General features: G+C 43.4%; 1 protein-coding gene across 1 annotated transcript in view; it reads right to left on the minus strand.

Moving 5' to 3' along the window:
- CELF4 (CUGBP Elav-like family member 4) overlaps positions 1-23,596 on the minus strand; it is a 716,072-nt gene that overhangs the window by 87,432 nt on the left and 605,044 nt on the right. The window contains 2 exon segments of the mRNA XM_030004110.2: positions 12,934-13,013; positions 17,850-17,978. Coding sequence (XP_029859970.1) covers positions 12,934-13,013; positions 17,850-17,978 — 209 coding nt within the window.

A 23,596-nucleotide genomic window follows, 5' to 3' on the forward strand; every position in this document is an offset into this window, starting at 1 on the left:
GTTACAGTGGGTAAGTCAATAATGTTTGAAATGTACTTTGAGATCTGTGTGTTAATTCTGCATTTTATCGAGGGAAGGACCTGTTTATTTCTCTACCCTGCAGATCCACAGTCAAGAGACCCTATCATGAAAGTAAGCATTCCTGCTGGTGCCTCTGCAATAGGCTACTTGGAATTGGCATTTATCTCCTTTCCCATCAAATCAACCTCCTTTTTCAAGTGCTTTGATATCTGCTGATGAAAAGAATAATATAAGGACTAAGTATTATGCTTTCCCTATTCTCTCTTGGGCCAGCAAGTCTACTTAATATGACTATCTTGCTTCCTGTCCCCCTCCCATGTGTGGTAATGAATTGCTCCCCTTAGTCAGCAGAGTCAGATGCTCTCTAGGCTGGCGGGGCGAGGGAAAAGATGGAGGAAAAATCACTCTGCACCACACTCGCTTTGTAATCCTAATCAGAGTCCTCTGTGGGAAAAAACTAATTTCCCAGCCTGTCTTGACATGTGAAATAAAGTCATTCTTGAAAATGGGAGCTTGACAGGTCACTTGTGAAATTTCATATTCAACTAAAAATAAAATATCCATCCATTGATATTTCATTTAAAGATAAAGGAAAACAAATCTTTTGCCTGGTTTTTGGGACTGTTTCCCACTAGTTATGGCCTTCCAAATGGAGTCTATATACAAATTAAGCAAAAGCTTTTCAGGAGACCAAATAATACTGCACGGCATCAGGGAAAGTTGCTTCTCCTTGGAACAATATTCATAGGAAAAGTTTTGTGAAGATGTTTCCTTGCAGAATACATACCTGAATTTTCTTTTCCTGTCAGCCCTGTAAGTCTCCTTGGATTCAGTAGGTTACCAATCTCTACAGATGGTTAGACATCTTTTTCTTGCAAAACTGATGAATTTGGGCCTAATTTGCCAAGGCCATTAAGTCATGTTTCACTTTAAGCTTAGTGAATGTCTTATTGGAGGTAAGCATACACTTACGTACTTTACTGCAACAGTGCCTCTCTCATATAGGTGGACTTTTATATCTTGGTTAGCTCAAATGGAGCCAGTTAAAAGTTCTGGGCCAAAATATTGAAAAAGGGCTTGTTACGTTAAAGTTCCAGTGACTAAAGCTCTCGAGTATGAGATGTGAATGTACAGATCCTAAGTACCTTCCAAAATGTCAGCCATGCACACCAGCTAAGATGCTTAAATGAATAGGTGCTGCTGGATACTTCTTGTTTGGGCAGTCAGACTACCTTCCTAAGTGTCAGCATGTGAATGGGGTTGCTTGTGCTGGAAATTTTGCCTTAGCACTCGCTTTGTGACTGCAAAGCGGAGCTGGGAAGATAATGACCTTCAGCAAGCCATTCAGGCTAGTATTTCCACACAAGGATCCTTGACATTAGGGCCTGAAAACCAGAGGAGGATTTCTTTGCTTTGGGCTCTGTCAGATCGGGCCATTTGGTGTGATGCCTCCTAAGTTTGAAAACAAAACCAGATTTTCTTTGGAAATGCCTGTGTAGCTCTTCTGAAAATAGGGCTCCTGAATTAGCCAGTGGGGGTTTGACCCCAACCTGGGATTTTAGACAAGCAAAAAAGAAACTACTGTCCAATTAAAACTGTAGAGCAGAGGGAATTTTAGCTGGGTAGAAATGTAATTACCCATGCTGGAAGATGGCCAGATGACCAGGACTAACACCCCTCCCCTCTTGTGAAATATGCTATGTTTTTCTGTACTCAGGGCTTCAATTTCATGTCCCATCTGAAAGACGAGTAGGACGGCAGTCACTAGGAGCGATTTCCACTGTACAGTCCTGAGAGCTGGTTTAGACACACTTGAGATGAGAGTGACAGAGATGGAGTGGGGAAAGGAGGCATTCATCCAGGGCTGGAGTGACAGACCCTTTGATAATGCTGCTCCCTCGGTAGAGGGGATTCTTCATGCAGTGTCTAAGCAGAGAGAGTTGCTGCAGGTATTTCCCTTCACAGGTCTCCAGAGCTGTAATTTATTTGGAGTGGAAGCTTGATTTAGGTTTTACTTGCCCATACACTACTTAGCAGGTGTCTCTCTGAGCTAAAGTTATTGCTTTCCACAGGGCAACAGAATCGTTGACTCCTGGTGGCACTGTACCCAATTCTAATTAAAAAGAACTCAATATGTAACCTGGGTATTAGTATGCCCCTCAAATCAAAGCCAGATATCCAAACTACCTAAACTTCAAAGCAGAGTTCTTCAAGCAGCTCTGTGTTTTTCAGCTCAGTCTACAGATGATAAAAGTCCTTACAGAATCATCCACCATCCTTAATACAGTATGAAGTGGAAAGTGTTGTTATACCAATAGACTGGAAATTCTTACCTGCTATTTAGGAATATGAAAGTAATAAATAATTATTTTTTGTCTATTTGAAGAAAAACTTAAAATCCAAAATTCAAAAGAAAATGTTATAGGTTTCCCTTTCCCAATAAGAGTAACATGGTTTGGAAGATAAGGTATGTTTAGTTCTGTATTTACTAAAAATATACTTTCCCTGAAAATATTCTTACAGCAACAAATGATGACTTGACATAATTTTTTTATAAATTATTATTACTATTAAGAAAATGTTTGGTAGCTGCAGCGTACAGCCCCATGAAAGCTAGTATCTGAATGATCTCTCCCTCTAGCTAAATAGGCAAGGATGAAAATAAGGTAAGTGGAATAATTCCAGAGCCATAAAGTGAATTGTCTATTGTCACAGCAAGGCAGCATCACAACCAGGTATGGAGCCCCTGATGCTTTGGGACTCTGCTCACATGAGCTCCACTCTTCCTTGGCAGTTCAGGATGAGGACTTGAACATCCTAAGATGACTTGGAAAGAAACAGATGTTGAAGAAGGGCTGGCAAGCTGGGCAGATACATTTCAGCTGTGCATGTGACATAAAAGAACATTTCAGCGGCACTGATTTGCAAATACGCTGCACATGACTAGGCACTCCAGATCACTATCATGCTGTATGACTCTAGGCTATCATGATGTAAAGCATGTTGCTTGACTGGGATAGTAAGAAGTATTTGCATTTTTTCAGCACATTTAAACTGAAGATCTCCGAGCATTGTACAACCACAGGGTCATCAAGTGATAAATGATTCTGCTTGCAGGGATATATCACCCGTGCTTTAGTAGGGTGAAACAGGTGGTCAACTGAAGCATGAGATAGTGTAAACTCAGTGAAGCTCTGCTGGTTTTGGTGGAATAAGAAGTTGGTTTATGCTGAAGGATCTGCCCTCACTGCATTCCACTCCACCAAAACTGAAACATGTCTCCTTGCTGCTGGGTGAGACTTCACATCCACTGTTCCTGAGAGTACCACACAGACCTTCAGGATGGGAAGTCAAGCATATTCCCCTACTTGATTTCACTTGCCAGGAGACATCTGAGGCAAAGACAGTGTGGTAGAATGCTTCGCATTTGTGAATTTGTGCGGGCTTCAATTGAGGGTCTTATCTGAAAGTTATTGTTTTGATCTAAATACATCTTTGCCCTTTAAAAATTCATTTTCATCTTTGCAAAACCCATTTGGGTAACAGCTACTGAATCACTTATTGTCGGCTGTGTTTTGGATAGGGATAGCAGTCTACCAGTTACTAAGGTCTTTCTGTTTTCCTTACAAGAATGTGTGTTATCAATCTAGACCACACACCTGAGCAGGGCTGGGAAGGAGTGGATTAACAGGAAACAAGCAGAAGCATCCAGACTAATTTAGTGTTGATCCAGAGCCCATTTAAATCAAAGGGAAGATCCTACTGTTGTAAGTGAGGTTTGGCGCAAAAGAAAGAACGGAAGAGGGGGGGAAGAAAGAAACACCCCCAAAGCAAGCAGAGAGGTAAAGACCTAATGCTGACATCTTCATTCCCGTCCGTGGTTGGAAGACCACCTTCTTATTAGAGGAAGGCAGCGATGCCCGGTGGAGGTCCCTCCAGTAGGCTGGGAACACACCTGCCAGGCAGGCAGCATTTTATGCCTCCCAGGCTGCAGGCTTATCAATGTCTCTGATATCCCAGAAAGGCCAGTGCTTGTGAATTATTTTATCCCCTGCAAGTCCTAATCTCATCCAGATGAGACAAGTGTTGGGCACAACGAGCCTCGCAGGGGCTGCTGCCAGCACCAGGACTTGGGCAATGCTCAGCGGTGGCATGGTCCCACTCCCACTTTCCCCCGTCTGCCTCCACGGCTGTTGATTTAGTTCCCAGCTCCCCTTGGACCTTTAAAGTGATGTTATGGTGCCAGTTAAATCCTTTTGTCTAGAGCAAGGCCATGCAGCTCACAGGCAGTTATGCCTCTTATCCCATTTGGAGGCAATGAATGCTGTGGTTTGGAGAGAGCAAGGAAGCCCGAGGAAGATGGTGACTGAACCCTGTCACATCCCATGGGTCTCTTCACTGTCCTGCCAGATGCTTGCATGGCTACGGAGATGTGACTTGAGAAGTAAAGGCCATCTTTGGCGCCGGTATGATTCATACCTCTGTCAGGCAGCTGGGCTGCCTGGATTTCTATTCTGGGACCCAGAAGCGTGATTTATTAGTTCTTTTATGGAACAAGGGGAGAGGCAGGGAACACGGTCTTATGATTTTATTTTTTATAGAAAGAATTAAGGGAAATTATGGTAACAGTGGGAAACTGCTGGCCCAAAGGCTGTAGATTCACCTGTCTTGGTGGCAGCAGTGGGGTGGGATCATCTACAAACCTTAGTTCCCCCTCTTGCCAGAACCCATTGCCCAAAGGAAAGAGAGTCTGACCTATCAAAAGCCATTGGATTTTGATGGAAGAAATGACTGCAAATTAACATCTAGGTATTACACATCCATTGCTTCTTTCATCCCAAAGGACAACACATGACTTTATAAATGGTGTTTAGGTAGCATATTTAGAAAAATCATTCATATACTGGAAGGAGGCCCAGGCCTGCTGCTGGTGAGTTATGAACGTGTTCCTAACGCATTATTATTTTTTAATAGAAGGAATGGGTGTGCTGTGCCTTGCCCTGAGTTAAACAAGCTGGTCTGTGTGTTACACAAAGACATTGCATGGCGTGCATGTTCTTTAGAGAGCAGATCAACAGTGAAGAGAAAAAAAAATGGGTCTGAGTTGGCATCTCCATTCTCTTACACCAGCTTCTCCAACATCAGCAGTGTAAAACAAGGCCTCAGCCTTCTGCATTAATTTGAGCAGATGGACTTGCATTGATGATACCCCACTCTGCCCTAAACTTTGTGACTTTGGGCAAGTAACTTTAGGGCAAATTCAGCTGTGAGGCATGAAGGGCACTTAGATGCTGGACTGTCATCAACTTTCACCGGGAATTACCTTTGAAAATCCCCCCTTTATGTTTTTGTGTGCATATAAAACTTAAGTCTAATGACTTTCCCATTTCCTATTTACCCTGACAGCCTGAGGGGGTCAGCGACTCTCTATCTCTTTATTGACTGTCACAAGGCGGCTTTTATTAACTGAGAACTTGAGCTCATGCTGGAATCTCAATGAGAGTAAATTTTGTTGGTTAATTGATACTCTGAATTATAGTCTGTTTAATTGTTATCTATTTGTACTATGGGTTTGTCTAAGGTTCTGTTTATGTTACCTGGATATCTTGAAGACACCCTTAGGAAGTGAGGTGGTGGACTGATGGCTTCAAGTTTGACCTTCTTAATTCTATGTTTTCCATATTTAAGTAGATATTAAGATTTAGATGCTCAAGTATTCACTGGTTATTACTTCTCTACTGGGACCAGGAACAAGGATTGCTGTGACTTTGGCTACGAACTGGCTAAATATACTGATTAATTGCATTGTTGCTCCTTTTGCTTATCTCTTGTGTCTTGTCCCTGAGAAGGACATTCGGATGACCTAATTGCAGCCATTTGGGGTATCTGTTCTAAACCATCAATTACTTAAGACAGACAGATGTCTCCCTGAGGAGCTAGTCTCTCTCCATGAACTGTAAGAAAGGTGTAGATATAAGACTACAGAGGACCTCAAAGTTTTACACTTTGACCAACACTTTGATGTAATTCAGCCAGGTCAACCCTAGCCTTTAGTTGGTAAGCTGCTGAGGGTGGGAACTTTCCTGTAAGAGGTTTGTATGGTGCTTAGCACACAGCAATTCCATGTAACATCAACAATAACCACATTTCCAACAGTAGTAGTCTGAGAGGAAATCTGCTAGAGTTTCTAAGAGGGTGAAGAGCATGTTCCTGTTGAGGTGAGACCTGCAAACATGAAGCTGTGGCTCCACACACCCAGCTCACAGATTTGGTTGACTTCCTGAAGATGTGTCTTGCTGGAAGAGGAATATGCTACAAGTTTTGAACTGCAGTCGAACTCCCACAACTTTGTGGAAATGACAAACCCTCCTTCTGAGCACTAAAGGCTGCAATGAGCCTGAAGGGAGAAGGGGAGCGTGCAGCTGGATGTGTGTGCGCATTTGTGAAGAAGGGAGGAGAGATGAGGAAAGTTTCTCCTATGAAAGAAATGATCCAATTTGAAGCAAGTCCCTCATGGGAAGAGCTGTGACAGAGGCTGCTCTGTTCCTGTTAATTTTCACAGTGCAGCTGTCAGCGGGTCTGTAAATAGTACTCCGCGAAGCCAACACTTCCTATCCACACATCAACCATTCAATTAACAGAAGAACAGAAGAAGGAAATAAAGTGCACCACAGCCTTCTATCACGGCTTTGATGTTTCCCGGCAATTTATGAAAGTGTACACAAATCTAATTACAAGCCCCACTGCTTCCCATTTACATGGAGCTCCTCAAGTTCAGAGCTGTTTATATCAAAATAATTGTTAAAAATACCTCAGCTGATCTACAGCATTGTGGCCCCCCACTCACCGGAGCCGCCACGCTGCTCCTCCCAGGGAGTTTCTGCCGACTCAGCACTTTGGTGCCAGCGTGCACGCATAATAACAGCCGCTTCCCCGCCGCTCTGCAAACGAGGCGCCCGGGCTACAACTTCATCATGCCCACAAAGGCCTATTTTCCTTCTTTCCTCCACCTGCTCAGAGCTCCTTCTGCAGACTCTCACTGCTTTCCCTTCCATCGCTAATTCACCTAAATATTCCTCTGCTGTGTTGACAGGGGGTGAGAACAGCTGCTCGGCCAGTTTCTGTAATGGGACTGTGTCTGAAGGCAACTTCACAGTGCTTTGCAAAGTCATAACTGCACCGTAGGAATGCACAGCAATAATAATAGCAGTCATAAATGTGAGCTGGGATTGGTTTCTTCGATGGGGTGCCTGAGCATCCAAAGCCAGGAAAATGAGAACTGGTGCCCCATTTGCCATCAGTTTGAGAGAGGGCCACTGCACATGATATACTGACAATGACACTTGTTTCTTGAGGTGATTTTTGACAATCTCATATTTAAGTCACCCTTACTTGGCAGACTAAACAGGTGAAAAATTCCTCCAACTTAATTAATGGCAAAAATCTCTTATGGTATGAGTGGGTAGATAGTACATTGTATAAGGTAGGCACAGAATCCCTTCATCTGACTATTAACCGTGTTTGGCTGGGGATTTCAGTGCTATGGGTGGACTTCCAAAGAACATGGTGGGTGGAAGCTGAAAGTCAACCTTGTTCAAGGTGTTGTGTCATTCATATTTTCTTGATTAATAAAAAATCATTAAATACAACAATTAGAGATCTAATCGGTCTGTCGCCTAACAACATTGAGCAGTAATTGCATAATTTGCTACAGGTGGCTCATGAACAGAGATCTGAAGTTGGTTTTGTCATTTGTGTTGATAAGAGCTGCACAGAAAAATGTTGAAAAGAAAGCCCCCAACTTAACAAAGTTTTGGGTTGCAGTACTTTTTTTTTTTTTTTTGAAGTTCAACTAAGTTGAATCTTTCTCTGAAAGGCAGACATCTGTTCAGTATTTGTATCCAAGTCTCACATTTTCCTTTCTTTTCACAAAACCAAGGATTCCATCTGAAAAGTAATTTTCACGGAAGATGTTCAGCCAGGCATAGATAGACTTGGGATGCTATTGCCTGGATACAGAAGAAATGCTGTATGAAATGGTTTGACCAAGCTACTGCAGACTTCTATAGTAAAACAAAAGAGGACTTGGCCTGTGTGGTGGGGGAAGCCACCTTACAGTGTTCTGAAAGTCTTAATGGCCTTACATTTTATTAATTAAAGAAAGAGATAGAATGAATGCAGTGCTCATGATTAGTGTGTTAGGCAAGTTCACAGTACACCTAATGGATCAGGAGTCAGAGGACTCAGATGCAGGATGCCTGGTTTCTGCATCCCAGATTGCTTTAGTTGGACACCAACACCCAGAACAGGATTCAGGTCCCCTTGCATTGGACATGAAGTTGTGTCCACTCTAAGCTGCACACTCAGCAGAGAGGCAGGTGCCTTCATGGCTCGGTCAGGCAATCTTAAATTACATGTCTGAACTATGTGGGAGAAATCACCATCAGACAAGAGGCCAAGTGAACAGCTTAAATATTTGACTTGTAGGTGGCTAAAGTCAGCTGGTGTAGAGTCACTCTAGATCTTTAGCTCCAGCAAGATTACTGTGGCAGCGACAAGTGCAGCAGAAGGATTTCAGGGTGGCAGGGGTGTATCACTGGGGAGCAAAGGCAATTGTAGACTCTGAGGCATCTGCAGGAAGCAAGTGTTTTTAGCTTTTGTTTTTAAGCACTTTGTTTTTAAGTGCTACAGGTCCTTTTTCATTCTAAGTTACACTTCAGGTGAAGAACCACTATTTTGGAACTGGCAGACCATAGGAATCCAATGCCTAAAATTAGCTAAAAAGCACACTTCTATTTGGGTTTTGGTTTGACAGGTTTCAAAGTCTATTTCTGTAAAATAAAATTCCTCCAGAGGTATCTCTTTCTCTCTATTGATTATAACAGAAGCTTAGATGACAAACACTTAGATGACAACCTCAGACATAGTTCCTTAGTTTTTAGATCTCTCAAATTAAGTGAGATGTGTCCCACCTCAGGTATTCGGTCTAATGCCATTATGGAGATCTCCATTATAATTAATGAAAGGGACATGCATGCCCAGAAGGTGATTTAGCCCATCCTAGCACAGATAGATGAAGGGAAGAATGCACAAATCTCTAGAAATCTCTCTCCCTCTCCTTTCTGTAGGAATCCTAGAAGATGTTTAGAATGGTTTACAAACTTTTAGACTGTTAAAGCTAAATCAAATGAATCACACTCTTCACTTCTTCTCGCCTCTGTGTGGAAAACATAGATAACAGTACTGTTCTACCCCTTCCAGGAATTAATTCATAACAGAAATTCTGAGGTGCCTCAGTGGGTGAGATGATGGTGAAAAAGGTGCAACAGAAGTATAGCTTTTAATCCTGTGTACCTTCTGGGTAGTATAAAGGCTGCTGCGATTTAGGTATGCGTGATGAAGTGTGGAGGAGAGTTTATTCTGCGTGGGTGGATGGACAAGGCTGTATCTTAGATGTGTTGTGCAGAACGACTCTTCAACATTTGGCTGTTGCCCAGATGTGAAGATATGGAGAGAAGGAGAAAACCAAGCTGATGATGATGCCTAGGTAGGAACATGACTGACAGGTAGAATGATAATATTGTCCACAGCGATTGAGAATGGAGGCAGAGGAGAGAGGAGACAGGGTTTGGGAGGAAAAGTTCAAGAGCTCTGTTTTATACAGATTGAGCTTGATCTGACAGCTAGACATCCACGAGGAGATGCTGGAAAGACAGGCCAAGATTTTAGTCTGGACAAGAGTCAGTCCTGCAGTAGAGAAGTTAGATCTGCAAGCTGTCACTATAGAAGTACTAGCTGAATTTGTTGTGTTGGTGGATAAGGCTGCTAGTGACAAGGCTTGGATGAGGAAGGCGTGCGAATCTTGTGAAGAGACCTGCTTATGTGCCCATATGGATGGGTAAGAGACATAGGAGGGGACACAGTAACCAAAGCTAAAAGTACAGGGCATATAATTGTTATAAATATATTCTAAATACATGCAAAATATGATCTCTCATAAAGGAGGACATGGAGGTGAAGTAAAACACTGTTGTAAAGCTGATGAGTTGATAGGCAATATGATTTTAAAAGACCCCCAAAAGGTCTCTTGGCAGGTAGAGTCAGAAGGAACTTTGGGCCTGATCAAAAGTAGGGGATTTTGGGAACATTATTTTTAAAAGCAATTGATTGTGTGAAAATTGGAAAGCTGTAAACCTGTTTGGTGGGCCCTTAGGAGATACAAGTGCCTCGCATAAAGAAGTGGGCTTGTGACGATGGTGGTCAGGCACCTGTCCAAGGAAAGGTTAAAAAAAAAAAAAAAAGGAAAAAAACTTTCATAAAAGAAAGTTGCCTTTTGAAACTATTAGGCAACATATGTTGTGTGAACAGGAAGTCACAGTAGAGCAATAATCCTGACAGCTGTGGAGAAACAGGAGTCTGCCGCAGGAACGAACGGCTCGAGACCTGACAAGAATGATGATGGATGCCCCGTTGGTAGTACACGAGGACAAGGCAAGAGACGTTTAAATTGGCTGAACCACAGGAACAACTTTGAGTTGGCATCACAGCCGGACAAATGAGGCCAGTTCTAATGGTGAGAGAAATAGGAGGGGGGACTGAAGGAAGATGGCAGCAATGCACCACTCCTTTCCAAGGACAAGGGCTACATCGCTATCTCACCACGAGGTGGCTGCATTTCTCTGTGAACATCCAAGCCCTGAAAGAAGCTGCACACCCTGAAGCACCATGAAAATGAGAATGGGAACAGAGATCACTTGCAGGATTTGGCCCATCTCATTCAAAGAGCCTTAGAAATTTTGAGGCCCTGTGGGAAAAACTGTGTGCTCCATGTCTTGATCAATTGGCAGTCACTCGACAGGTCCTCACTAGTCTGCTGAGCCATGGTAACTGCCTGTGTGCCTGCTCGTAGCTCATGGCAGATACAAGACAATGTCACATAACTTAGCTTATAATGAAGAGGACGAAATTAATAATTTTCTACTTGCTTTTCCTGTGAACTAAGAGTAAGTACGTGGACTGCTGCTGAGGTTCAGCCAGTTCACGGAAACTTGTCAACCACAGAAACTTGATTGTGAGCCTCGGATGTGCATCTAGCAAGGGTTAAATTGTGATGCTTTTTCAGATGCCCAGATCTGGTTATTCAAGAACATTTCTATAACAGGTATTTGAGTCAAATAAGTATGGGAAAAATGGTCCCATAAAAAACTGACCCAGGATATGGCCAAATTCTTTATCGTTTTGCACATTCTAAAGTCAGTTAACGTCAGCAGGACGGAACAGAAATTTGCTCCCGTGTGGTCGAGAAATGAGTGGGTGTTTCTTATCTAAAGTGTGCTGAAAGCAGGAAGGAAAAGGACTGGGAAAGGATAAGCATATTTTGGGCATACTAGATCTAGATGAAAATCTTCAACTCTCCTTGGGTTTTGTCTGTTTTCTCCTGTCTTCCTCTCACCTCTGTCACATGAGCTTGCAAGATTTTTGGGACAGGGGCTGACTTTTTATTACACCTTTTTGTGGTACCACACCCTATGGAACTGCAATTCCTGATGTCAGTTTATAGACACTATCACTTTGGGCCAAAGTTTGAAAGAAAGTAATTAAAAGTACCTCTTTGACCTGTCTCAGGAAAGATGCCTGTAATATTCCACTAGGGGATGTCAGCATCAAGCCCAACATCTGGTTTTGTTAGAAGGAATCTTTTAGGAAGATACTCTTAAAAGTATTGTAATACTTCAAAAACCTGACCCCCCCCCCCCATCTTTAAGGAGATTTTTTTCAGTAGTATCACTGGTAAATATGTACCATTTTTAAACTGATTTGTCTAAGAAGGGGTTCCAAAAAATGAGATCTTGATGATTTGCTACTTTTAGAAACCTTCTCCCCTGTAAAGAATTTTCCGTTTTTGTCCCTACAAAGATCTAGAGACAATCTGCCAGGCCCACTTTAAACTTATTTGGATAAATTCATGAATTTACATTAGAGTCTCTTACTGAGAGGGAGATTTTACACTCTTAAATATTTTTTATTGAGCTTTCCTGTATCCTTTCCAAGTTGTCGGCATGCTTCTTAGCCTTTCATGATTTACACTGTGAATAATTAGTAATAAAAATAATATACCATTATAATAAACCAAAACATGTTGGACCAGATTGTCTTTACTTGCTGACAGCGGAATGCCTTACATTCCTCTGGATCTGTGTGATGGTGTACAAATACCATTTTGCATAGAAAATACGTCTCCATTTCTACTATCCTGATCTATCAAGCTCAAACTCCCATATTACTAGATATTTGTCCAAGTGGAATGATCCCTCAAATGTTTCCTGCAAGATCCAGTATTTGGTCTGACTGTCTTTCAAAAGTTGGATGTAGGGGACCACATTTATGCCTAGGTAGGCACTTTTGTAGTAGCAGTGAGAGGCACCCATCACCGTGTGATTTGTCTCCAACCTCTAGTGCCATCATGCAAACATGCTGCTTTCTGCTGAATGCTGGCAAAAAGTTCTTCACCTACAGGCAGGGACTCTTTGGGGAGAGAAAACAAAGAAGCCTTTAGACACAAGTTTCTACTGGATTCATCCCTCTGAAACTTGAAAGGTTACACTCATGGTGAGTTTGACCCAATGTTTTTGGCATCTGTGAATGATATGTCTTTTTTTCAGGTCATCAAAACTGCTGGTGACAGAACACAACACCCTTTGGGGTTCTGCACCTGTGTGAAATGACAGTGTCATCCTGGCCTTTGCACTGATGAGTTAAGCACACCCAAGGCCCTGCGTGCCTGAGGTGTTATCCATCCTTCCTGGAAGATGAGTTGCAGAGTGTAGATAAATCATCCCTCCTCCTCAATCAGGCCACAGGGCGGCAAAGGCTGGACCGATCCTCACTTGCCTGTGTTACAGAGCTACTCACCGGCATTGTCTGGCTGCCATGTAAGGCATTGATGGCTGCTTGGGCCTCCGCATGTGAAGAGTATTTCACAAATGCACACCCTGGAAGAGGAAAAAGAAGAATGTAAGAAAAGTTACATGGCTACCATGAAAGTCCATCTAGCTGAGTACCCTGTCCTCAGAACTGGCCCATAAATATGGTTGTGGAGAAAGTATAACAAGGAAATGTGCTCCTGGTTATTGCTTTCCAAAGTCCAGTCATCAGTGGCCTGAGGAGCTCTTAAAGCAAAGCTGCGTCCAGAATTCCCACACTGCTTGTAATGGGCACTGATGGACACAAACTTAGCAAGTACATTTTGAATCCACTTATGTTTTGACCTCCACAGCTTTCCACAGCAGAGTGTTGCACAATTTTACAATTTATTGGGTGAAAACTAATTTTCTTTTATTTGTATTGGACTTAATGCTGAATGCTCCTCCCTCTGGGGTTATGAGAAACAGTAAGGAAGCGTGTAAAAGTTATCAGAAAGCTACACATACTTGTTACAAGCAACCACAGGCCAAATGTACAGAAGGCATTCAGGTTAGTCCAAACCCACAAGGTACCTTATCGTATCACTGGTAGAGCTCCACGACAGACTGCTCAGAGCTTGTCTTGGCTCCAAGCAGCTTTGGTCTGACAAAGCATATGGCAGTTTCTGATGAAGAAGCAGGGATGGGAGAGATCTGCATGTGACGGTTACCATCTTGCCACCACCAAAATTTGAATCTTAGTCTTTCATAGCTGCAGAGCCAGTACCCGTATAGGTGTTCTCCTCTGGACATCAGAGAAATGTAGGCAGTGCTTCTCTGGCCTGCATTGCCATGCAAGGAATCTCACACTGAACTCTTACATGAGGTTTCAGGGCCGAAAGGTGCAGTCAGGAATATATGCTAGAGTGCAGAAGTGATCAACACTTCAAAGGGTCACATGCACCACTAGAGTGGGGGAAGGTATTGCTAACGCTCTTAGCTATGAGCAAACTGACTCAGAGAGAGGAAGAGTAATTTCCATATGCTAAGGCAGTTTTTGGAACAGATTGGGAGAGATCTGAGAAGTTCTGGCTTCTATACCCTTCTATTACTACCAAAGACTTTTGAGTTTTTAATCAATTTGCAAAGCCCTAGTGTTTCCCTGAAGGGCTGCAGATCACTGTGCAGGGGATGCCAGTCCTGGCAATGGGACAGGTCTTCTTTTTTCCCTTTGTAGAATCTTTAGAAAGTCCACATACCCTTATGGATCCATACAGTGCAGGGTGAAAACTGAAGCATTAGAACACCCCACTTGCAAGGTAGAAGAACGAGCTCCAAAGGTCCCCAAAATCATCACTGCAAGCTGATAGAATTGAGACCAAAAAAAGCAGTGATAGCCCCTTCTAAAAATAATACACACATATGAAATTAACTTACATTAGGAGCCCTTCACTTCACATTACCCTTTCAGCACTATGCTCAGACTGTATTTCAGGAAAAGCACAACGATTGTTGCTAATAGTTGGATCTAATTTATAAGGAGCTGAGAGGAGACAATCGTGAGAAAATGAGATAGATAAACTTCAGCTGGAAACAATAGGGATCAATTATGACATAATCGCAGCCCAGCATTCCCAGGCTCCTGAGATGCTGCGCCTTCCTCTTCATTAATCAGAGATAATCCAGAATTAGGGTGTTTAATTATTTGCAGAGATTCTTTTGTACTTTCTGCCTCTAAAAAGAAGATGCTGATTAGCAAATATACAAAAGCTTTCCAGCTCCAGTCACCCATTGCATTTAGAGCAGGATTTTTGGCTGCAGTGTTGCTGTCATGTTGAAGGCTTCACTCTCTTCAGGTGAAATTCATCCCTGTGCTGAGGATTCTGACGGATCAGTGGAGCTGGATAAAGTTGGGAATGAAAGGAGTAGCAGTCATTTATGTTGTTTAATGCCCAAGATGCTAATGGGATCCCTCCTACTGCTTCTTCTTACTGCTTCCAGTAGGTTTTGAGGTAGCACGACAAGTGAAAACTCAGCTTTTACTGGTGTGTGGTGGCAAGGCAATAGCAGAGATCCCAACATTTTAGCCCTTTTGTTTGTGTGTTCAATGGGATGGCTTCTGTACATAACACTAAATGTGCATATAACCTCCTTCCTTCCCATTGTCACCAGAACTGACTCCAGGACCTCACAAGCTGAGGATGTGAGTCATGCCACTCTCCTCAGAATGATGGTGTCCCTTTGATAGGAGCAAATCTGGAGTTTGAAGGGATTTTGGCACACAGAGAGATATATAACCTGATACATGTGCTTAAGTTTTTTTGTTTTTCTTTTTCCTTACTTCCAGATTATAGAGCTGCAAGGGCTGCTCTTACTATCTCCCCAGCTTGGAGGTGACTGTAGAGTCAGGGCCTATGGTTGTAATTGCAGAGGGTGTTAAGGCTCCTCTTGTGAAACTTCTGGTACCATGGGAAATCTTTACTTTCTAAGTTACTGAAGTAGACAGCTGCTGAATAGGGGCCGGAGGGGGAAGATGCTTTCCAGAGAGCAGCAGTGTAGACCCTGTCGGTCCTGCTAGCTTGCTGAACTGGATCCACTTCAGCTTCCTTACATGAGGACTCCTGGCTGCGCACTGGTGAGCTTTACCGGGAGTGGTGCAGGAAGGCTCCTTCCTCTCCCACCTCTTTCAGGAGAGACAGGCTCTGTGTTCCCCTTCTGGCAGAAAAATGCTTCAGTCCCAGCTCTTCTGCCACCTGGTTACATGCTCCAGCCACCATGCCTACCCCGAGTGACTCACGCAGGAGGTATTTCTGTAGCCCCCCCTGAAGGGCATGCCTCATGGCTCAGGACATCACCCATGGCTTCAGGCAAGGTTCAGGCAGCTTTCTGGCTGTGACTGGACTGTGGTAGCATTAAAGTCAGAAGCTGGGATGTACCTTCTGAAAGCATTGCTTGCATCGAGGTGCCTGGAGGACTTAGAGGCTCACCATAGGGATGCCTGGTGGGGCTTCACGTGATGGGTTGGGTAGGATTGAAGTCTATGGGATCTGATTGCTATCTGGCACTTAGACCATCTGCTGAAATCTCAATTTAGGTAGAACTAAAGCCTTATGGGTTTTACCCAAAATAAGTAGCTCACAAGCAATGTGTGTCACATATTGGTTTCTAGCAGATGGAAAACATTACAGACTGGGAATAACTTTGTGGGAGTTGTGGCTTGCCTGACTGTCTCCTAAGATAAGGGCACTAGCCTTAAGTTTTCTGTTGGATTGACTGTGTGCGTGTATGCGTGTATGTAACTGTGTGTGTGTAAATTAGGAGCTTCACATTCTCAGTAAATAGCACCAGCAAATGGAAGCTGGTAATATTAACTCTGTCAAGGCTCAGTATTGATCCTGAACAGCTCAGTGAAATGCAAGCCTGAGACTGCAGCCCGCTAGCACTAATAATTAAACTGGTTAGCAATATGGAGCTGCCACTCAGATTCAGACTTATAATGAAATTGTTTTAAAAAAAAAAAAAAAGATAGAGCAAGTATGAATACAAGTCTGTGGGTTGGATCTCCTTTGGAATCTGTTTCTTACAGATCTCAGACATTATTGCTTTTATTATTACTTTAACTCCTTTGTCATTAGATTTTGTTCTGTACAATTCCAGGTGGAGGCAGACAGACATATGTTTTTGCTTTTCGCCAATTTACTGATTTGTTCAGTGAATGGAGTGCTTAACTGCCTACTGTTATGAAGGTTGGAACTCTTCTAGGCTAACCTAGCCTACCACTTTCCAGTGGGGCAGCCCCCGTCTTTGGGTGTCATGAAACTAAAGTGGCCATACAATTGAAGAAAGGTGCCCACAGTTTATTTTCAGCCATCTATATAAGGAAGGCTGAACTTTGCTGACGTATATCAAACAGCTGCCCTGTAATGCTGGTGTGAAGTCTTTTTTGGCCGCCAGTGATTTTATGGAATAGCAATATCTTTCTCCAGTGTATCACTGTGATTTGGATTTTTTGCCTCCCTGTTGCAAAAATATGCTGGTTGATGTTGTCACATGTCAAAATATCCAGTGAGATATGAACTGTGTCAGCAGGACTGGTCTCTTCTCTGATGCTGCACATTCCAGCACAGTTTATGATATATTATACGCAGATCAATATTTAATGGACGCATTATACTGTCAAGAGAAGAGGGCTTCCTATTCAAATTGAAGTTACTTTGTCTAGAGACTGACAGGGAAAAAAATGACCCTTCTATTGAAGAGAGAAGCCTCATTCTTACACCTGGCCTGTGGCAGAGGATCCTTTGTGCTATCCAGGTAACAAGTGATGCCAAAAAGTGGCAGGAGGAGGTAAGGCACCTAGTTTTGCAATGAAGCATTTGCATGTTTCAAACAGTAAATGTCCACTGAGTGTAATATTTAAATCAGCACCTGTACCCTTGCAATTGCGATCGCTGGCCAGTGTGTATCTATGCAAAGACCAAGTGAAAAAGGGGAAGACCTGGGGCTGGTGGGTGAGAAATAAGCAGAGATGATGGTGGAGCCGTTGAGCCAAGATGTAAAGTAGCAACCTTGGCTTTGTTTAAAGAAAGAATTGGCCTGTTCAACTGGGTTGGGAGAACACATCATGAGTGAATGTAAAGGCCCAGTGGTCGGAGGGGAAGCTCTGCCCTGCGAGCAAACAACAATAGGCACCAGTTTGCACGTGGCAAGACAAAGCTCATCAGGGCATGTGTTTTGAAGTGCAATCAGCTTTTTCCTGTCACGCACAAGCAGACAGCCACCAGCAAAGTAATGGCCTCCCTTGGCAAATGTGACCCCTCCTAATGTAAGAGATGCTGTCCTGGCGGCTACATAGTGACTTTGTCACACCAGAAGATGATATATACACTGAGACTGGATCTAGCTTGGCACAAGCCATCACCTTACCTTTGCTGTTGCCATCAGGTCCCCGTAGGATTGTGCACTCCTCGATGTTGCCAAATGCCTCGAATAGCCTGCGCACGTCATCTTCTGACTGCTGCTTATTGAGCATGCCCACAAAGAGTTTTCTGTCTTCTGGAACAAAATAAAGAGATGCTTACCATATTTCAGGAGGAATGTGAAAGCCAAGATGGCTCAGTATCACATGTAAAACAAACGGTGATTTCATTGAGGTGACATATTTCAGAAGCTGCTAGTCTTTTCAGGTGGCTGGCTCGAAAAACCTTAATAGCATCTGACTTTCAATGAGTACTTGAAAATAATTTGGCAATTTAAAAAACTAACCAACCAAACAAACAAAAACCCAGAAGGTTCGGTTATGTATAAAATCTTTAACTGCTTCTCAAAATCTAGGCACCAAAGTCTTCCAAATCAGCTTTTTTGATCAATTTTTGCAGTCAGCTTGCAGTGACTGAAATGACAACACTGCTTAGACTGCTATCCAAGAGGAATGTGGATAAAGAGAGTGTATAGAAATAAAGTCCAAATGAAAAATAACATAAGTTAGTAGCCCTCACAATACTAAACAAGTTGCAGGAAAAAAATGTTTAACATCTTAAGTTGTTTTAAATCGAGATATAATGGAAGCCACAGCCTGTAAATGGAGATTTGTCATTCATACCCACTCACAGACACATACCTACAAGTTTGGATGAGTTTTTAAATATATTTTTAAAGTTCATTTGAAATAAGTCCAAAGTTTTTGAAACATAAAGTTAACTTATATGATTACTAATATCTGAGATAGCTCAAGCAGGTGGTATTTCATGTCAAAGCAGGACATGGTCTGCTAGTAGATAATTGTATTTTGAATGAGGAAGGCTATTTATACTTGGCCTTACACCAAGTATGGGGATCTTCAGTCCAGAATGAAACACCTGCAGAAAATGGCGGTGAAAACAGACCAAACTAATGATTGCTGAGCTGGTAGAAAGATCTCAGAGGGCACTGAGTGATGCCGCTAGATCAGGTTTATGTTCAGAGGCCAGTACCATTACACCAAGAAAAAAAGAAATGTACATAGTTTACATTGGGTATATAAACAGGCCATTTGCACATGATTCATAAATGTCTTATTTATCATGCATTAAACACTATGTAAATGTGTGAACCAAGAAGTTTTTTCAGAGCAGTTTACAGAGCAGATGTAACCAATTTGAATAAATATATGTTAATAAATAAATAAATAGTTTGATTTTTTAATGTATTTATTTTTAATGCACATGTTAACGTAAAGCTGAACAAAATATTGGTTTGCAACAACCCTTTTCTGGCTGACTAATTGGAAGATTTATGTCACTTTTGTTCACCAAGAAGTTATTGGTGTAGGCAACCTGTTCTGCTTCAACCAGTGTTTGATCAAAATTCCCCTCTCCAAGATGCACCTGCAAATTGGCAAATTAGCCTTGGATGTAAATAATTTTTCAGGCAGTGGATATTGAGTGAGGATATTAGGAGCTTTCAATCCTGCAGTCAAGTTATCCACATGAATGAAAAATGTACTGCCCACAGAAAGCGAGGAGTTATGTTGCCTTCAGTTAGGCTGCTGAAATGGCAGGAAAAGTAGGTTGAGGAGGGTACATGTGGATTTCTGATAGGGGAGAAAAACAGGAATATCTTTCTGGTAGGCACGTTAGAGCAAGAAATATGCCTACTTTATATTGAAAATGATTAAGCAAAGGGGCTTTTCGAGGTCTTTGCTGGCAACACAAAGTTCAGGCTTTAATGATGCACAAAGCCCTAACTAACACCGTGTAGGTTGTGCCCACCTCAAGAGAAGGTGCTTTGGACATCTGAAAGGTTTGTTTTCTTGATGGCCAAACTGACCTGCAAAAGAGACTCTCAGAGGTGAGGTAAGCCTTAGAGAGGCAGCTACTGAAGTTGAGTGTGCGCTCTGTAGGGCATCTTTCAGTCTAGGGCTAGACAAAGTCTTGGCGAAAGAGCCCAGTCCAAACTCCAATGGTTGTCCAGATATTGGAGGAAAACCCACCCAGTGAATGAGACCAGCTGTCCTGGAAGATGGAAGATATTTTAGGAAAGGGGCAGAGCAGTGGGAATGAACTGGGAACACCACTGGCAAAAAGCTTTGTGTCTAGTAAATTCTTCCAGCACAGAGGAAGCATCTCTTATATTGTACTTTATACAGTTTCCCCTGTTTCAAATAAGCTGCATCAGCAAAAGTGCTCCTATAGCTGTGTAACTGTATTTTCACCAGGCTTTTTGCTAATATAAATATATCATTAAAAAAAAATCACATCCCTCCTCTGTCAGCAAAACTCTCTAGTGTGGAACTGGCCTGAAACTGCCTTGTCTGGTTTAGTTTATGAAAAGCTAAAACCAGGTGTTTTAGGAACCACTTGATTTTATATTCTATTTTATTTTATTTTAATTTTATTTATTTATTTATTTTAGCCCCCTTTTCTGCATCTCTGCAGGACACTAGGTGTAGTGATGCCTGTCCCTAGAGCTGTCTGGCTGGCAGAAGTGGTGCTTTGGTGAGCTGCCCACAAGGTGGCCATCAGACCACCAGGAACAAGCTCTGCCAAAGGTGAGGACCACCTTTCCCAGGGGCTGCTGGTCCAGCTGCTCCAGGGCAGGTGGCATGAAGGGGCTCCCCATGGCCAGCCAGGGCTCAGCACTGCCTGGACGTCACCTCCAGCCCTGTCTTCAAATCAGTGCCCTGTCTCCCTCCTGAAAAACTGTGCCTTGGGTTGTCAAGGGAGTCATTTGTCACATCTGCTGCCTCAGAAATCTACACAATCACACACTCAGCTGATAAAAAAATGAGTCAGTTTAACAAGCTTTTTTCTCCGAGAGGTTCTTCTAACAAAGTGCTGCATTTACCTTTCATGTCCCAGCCCTGACAGGGAGCTCAGCAGTGTGTTTTGCAATGCCCCTCGCACATCTCAGCTGGGAAGAGAAAGGGAAGGGTCCAGCAGCTGGGACCATTAAGTATGTTCCAGGTCTTCACTAATGAGTTTATCCTCTAATGGGTTTGTATGAGACTCTTTCTTACACTCTGAGTGCTCCCATACACTGCTCTTCCAGGTCCCAGACAAAAAGCTGACATGATGCACTGAGGCAAATACTTCTGCTTTGTAAATATGTCTGAACAAGGTCATGAGACTGCCAGAATAAAATGAAGAGAGGATGTACTGGTGTCAGTGGGATGTGTCTGAGCATGTGTGCACACTGCAGGTGCTCCCCACCAGGCTTTCCCAGTGCCCTTAAATGAGCATGGAGGGCAGTACCTTGCTGTACCATTACTCAGGCCACACTACATCCTACAGAAACCAGAGGTTTAGGCTGCACACAAACCTGAAGCAGTCCCCAGATCAAGCTGTCCTTAAGCTCTGCCTGTCTGTGGGGTGTAGGGTCCATCCCTACCACCCATACCACCCCGCTGAGTCCCATGCTTCCTCCTTTTTCAGAGAGATGCTATCCCAAATCTAGGCATTTCAGGACCCACATCTGAATTTCAGAGCACTGGGCAGACTCAGTCCCCCGTGACCTCCATTATCAAGCTCAATGTTCTCATCCACATTTCAGATTGTGGGACTGAGGGGTAAAAAAAACCTTCAAACCAGGCCCCCTAAGACCTGGGATGTGGGAGCAGCTCGGAACACCTGGCGTTTGTTTTCCAGAGTGAATGTTAGAATTTGCTGTGCTGCATGTTTGCCAAGCCTTTGAAGAACTAGTTTTACAAGGTCAGGCTGCAGGATGGCCTTGTGTAGGCCTGGGAAGATGTGGTTGAAGACAGTCACGAGTATGTGTATGGAATGTTTTTATCTTTAACTGTTCTGAGGACTGGCAAACATCCCAGCTGAGCCAGATATGTGCTCCTGTGTTAGTAGTATTGGCTGTGTGCCGTTAGTTCTTTCTAGATCTTTGTTGAAACATATGTAAGTTTGATCCTTTTGTGAAATAAACGGAATCTTGTACAGATAGCTTGAGCGCTTAATTCAGTCGCCGCCCTGGCCCCCAGGGCAAAGTGAATGCACAGACAAGCAAGACAGAAATACCACTGTCAAGGGCCAGAAGAGATGGACAAAAAGAGGCTGGGCACGAGCCCATCATCTGGGATGCCCCCAACATGAGCTGTGGGCATGACTGTGTTCTCCAGCCTAAGCTGGGCCATAGCCATGGGAGGTGAGTGGTACCATCCTGTCTTACACAACAGAGGTGGGCAGCCATGAGGAGCAGCCTCTATCTCCTCCCTATGAGGGAAATCAAGACAGTGAGCTTACTCAGCATGTCTAAGGATAGGTGTGATGAAAACCTGTGCAGCTTCCTCAAGGCCACACATGGCCGTGCACCAAGTACTGATGCACAACTGAGCATCTCCTCTTTGCTTTGGTCAGGAACAGCCTGTCCAAGTTTCTGTCTATTAACACACCAAAGTGACAGTTTCAGTTTCTCCCTCATACCCAAATACCACATGTTAGTGAATAAACCTCACTAACCTCACTGTGGAGGCAGCTCTTAACAGCAGCAGTCTGAGCAGGGACACTGCCCCGCAGTGTGGGGGCTGAATGTGGTGTCCATGTAAGCCTCTTCTCCCCACATATTTGTTTTCCCTCATTAGTGTTCACCCCATTATCAGTCTTTCCCAAAACCTCAGTCCATCATGCCTGCTAGGCCCATGGAAATAACCACGGATAGCTATTTCTCTGTGCTGTGGTGCCCAGGAGAGCAGAGGAGGTTTTTGCTGGTGCACCACGAGGTCCTTGCCAGGAGCGCCCTGAGGCACTCTGATAATACTGAAAAATAAGTTCACCCCGAGTCTACCCCATTTTGCCATAAAAAACCCAACCACAGCAACAGGAGCCAGCACCCCCCATTCCTCGCAGGAGGACAGGTAGGGAGAGAAAGGCCACAGCAATGGCAAACCAGAGTTCCCTGAGATATCCCCTTGGTGACATTTCCAATATCCCTGTGGAACCAGGCTTCCCTCTTCTTGACCACTCTGCCAGCAACAGAGGCTTGTGCCCGTTAGGAAAAGCTGGCTGCAAGGCACAGTGGTAAAGAAACGTAACTTGTCAGATAAATATACAGCATCTATAAATCTCCCCGGCTGTGTTTATACAAAGCCTTGGCACCTTCTCCAGTGCAAATAGGGGTTAAATTATTCCCTGTTCTATTTGTATTTAAATGTTATGTTTCTATGATAAGTGTAAGGCAGAGGTGTCAGACGGGCCTGGGCGAAAGCGACGACACGTGTGAAAGGTGAAATAATAGAGCATTGCAAACCAAGTGCTGAGAGGAGATGGGAAGGGGGGACATGGGAGTGAGGGGGAGAAGGGGGAGGACGGGCACTAATTAAAGAGACAGAAGAGACAATGAGATGCAGGATGTTTGACCCTCTGTGAAGCAAGAGGACAAGAACAAGAATCACAGCAATTGTGGAGGGACTGGGGGAAAATTAGGGTCACTCACAGAGAGACATGACACAGGTTTGTGTTTATCCAGATAGCTCTTGCTAATGTATGTGTGTGCGTGGGGGTACATTTAGATAAGAGTATATAAATACACTTGTGTTCTCGTATTCCTCATGCAAAACAAAGAGGTTGAATCCCTGTATCAGGAAAGCGTAAGCCAGCTTTACCATCTAGAACATCACATCCAAGGCCTTGGAAATAAAGACGGACAGATCTACCACCTTCGTGGCCCAGGCTAATCAGGAGGGCGAACCA

This window comes from Aquila chrysaetos, chromosome Z (genome assembly GCF_900496995.4).
Source record: "Aquila chrysaetos chrysaetos chromosome Z, bAquChr1.4, whole genome shotgun sequence".
Lineage (NCBI taxonomy): Eukaryota > Metazoa > Chordata > Aves > Accipitriformes > Accipitridae > Aquila > Aquila chrysaetos.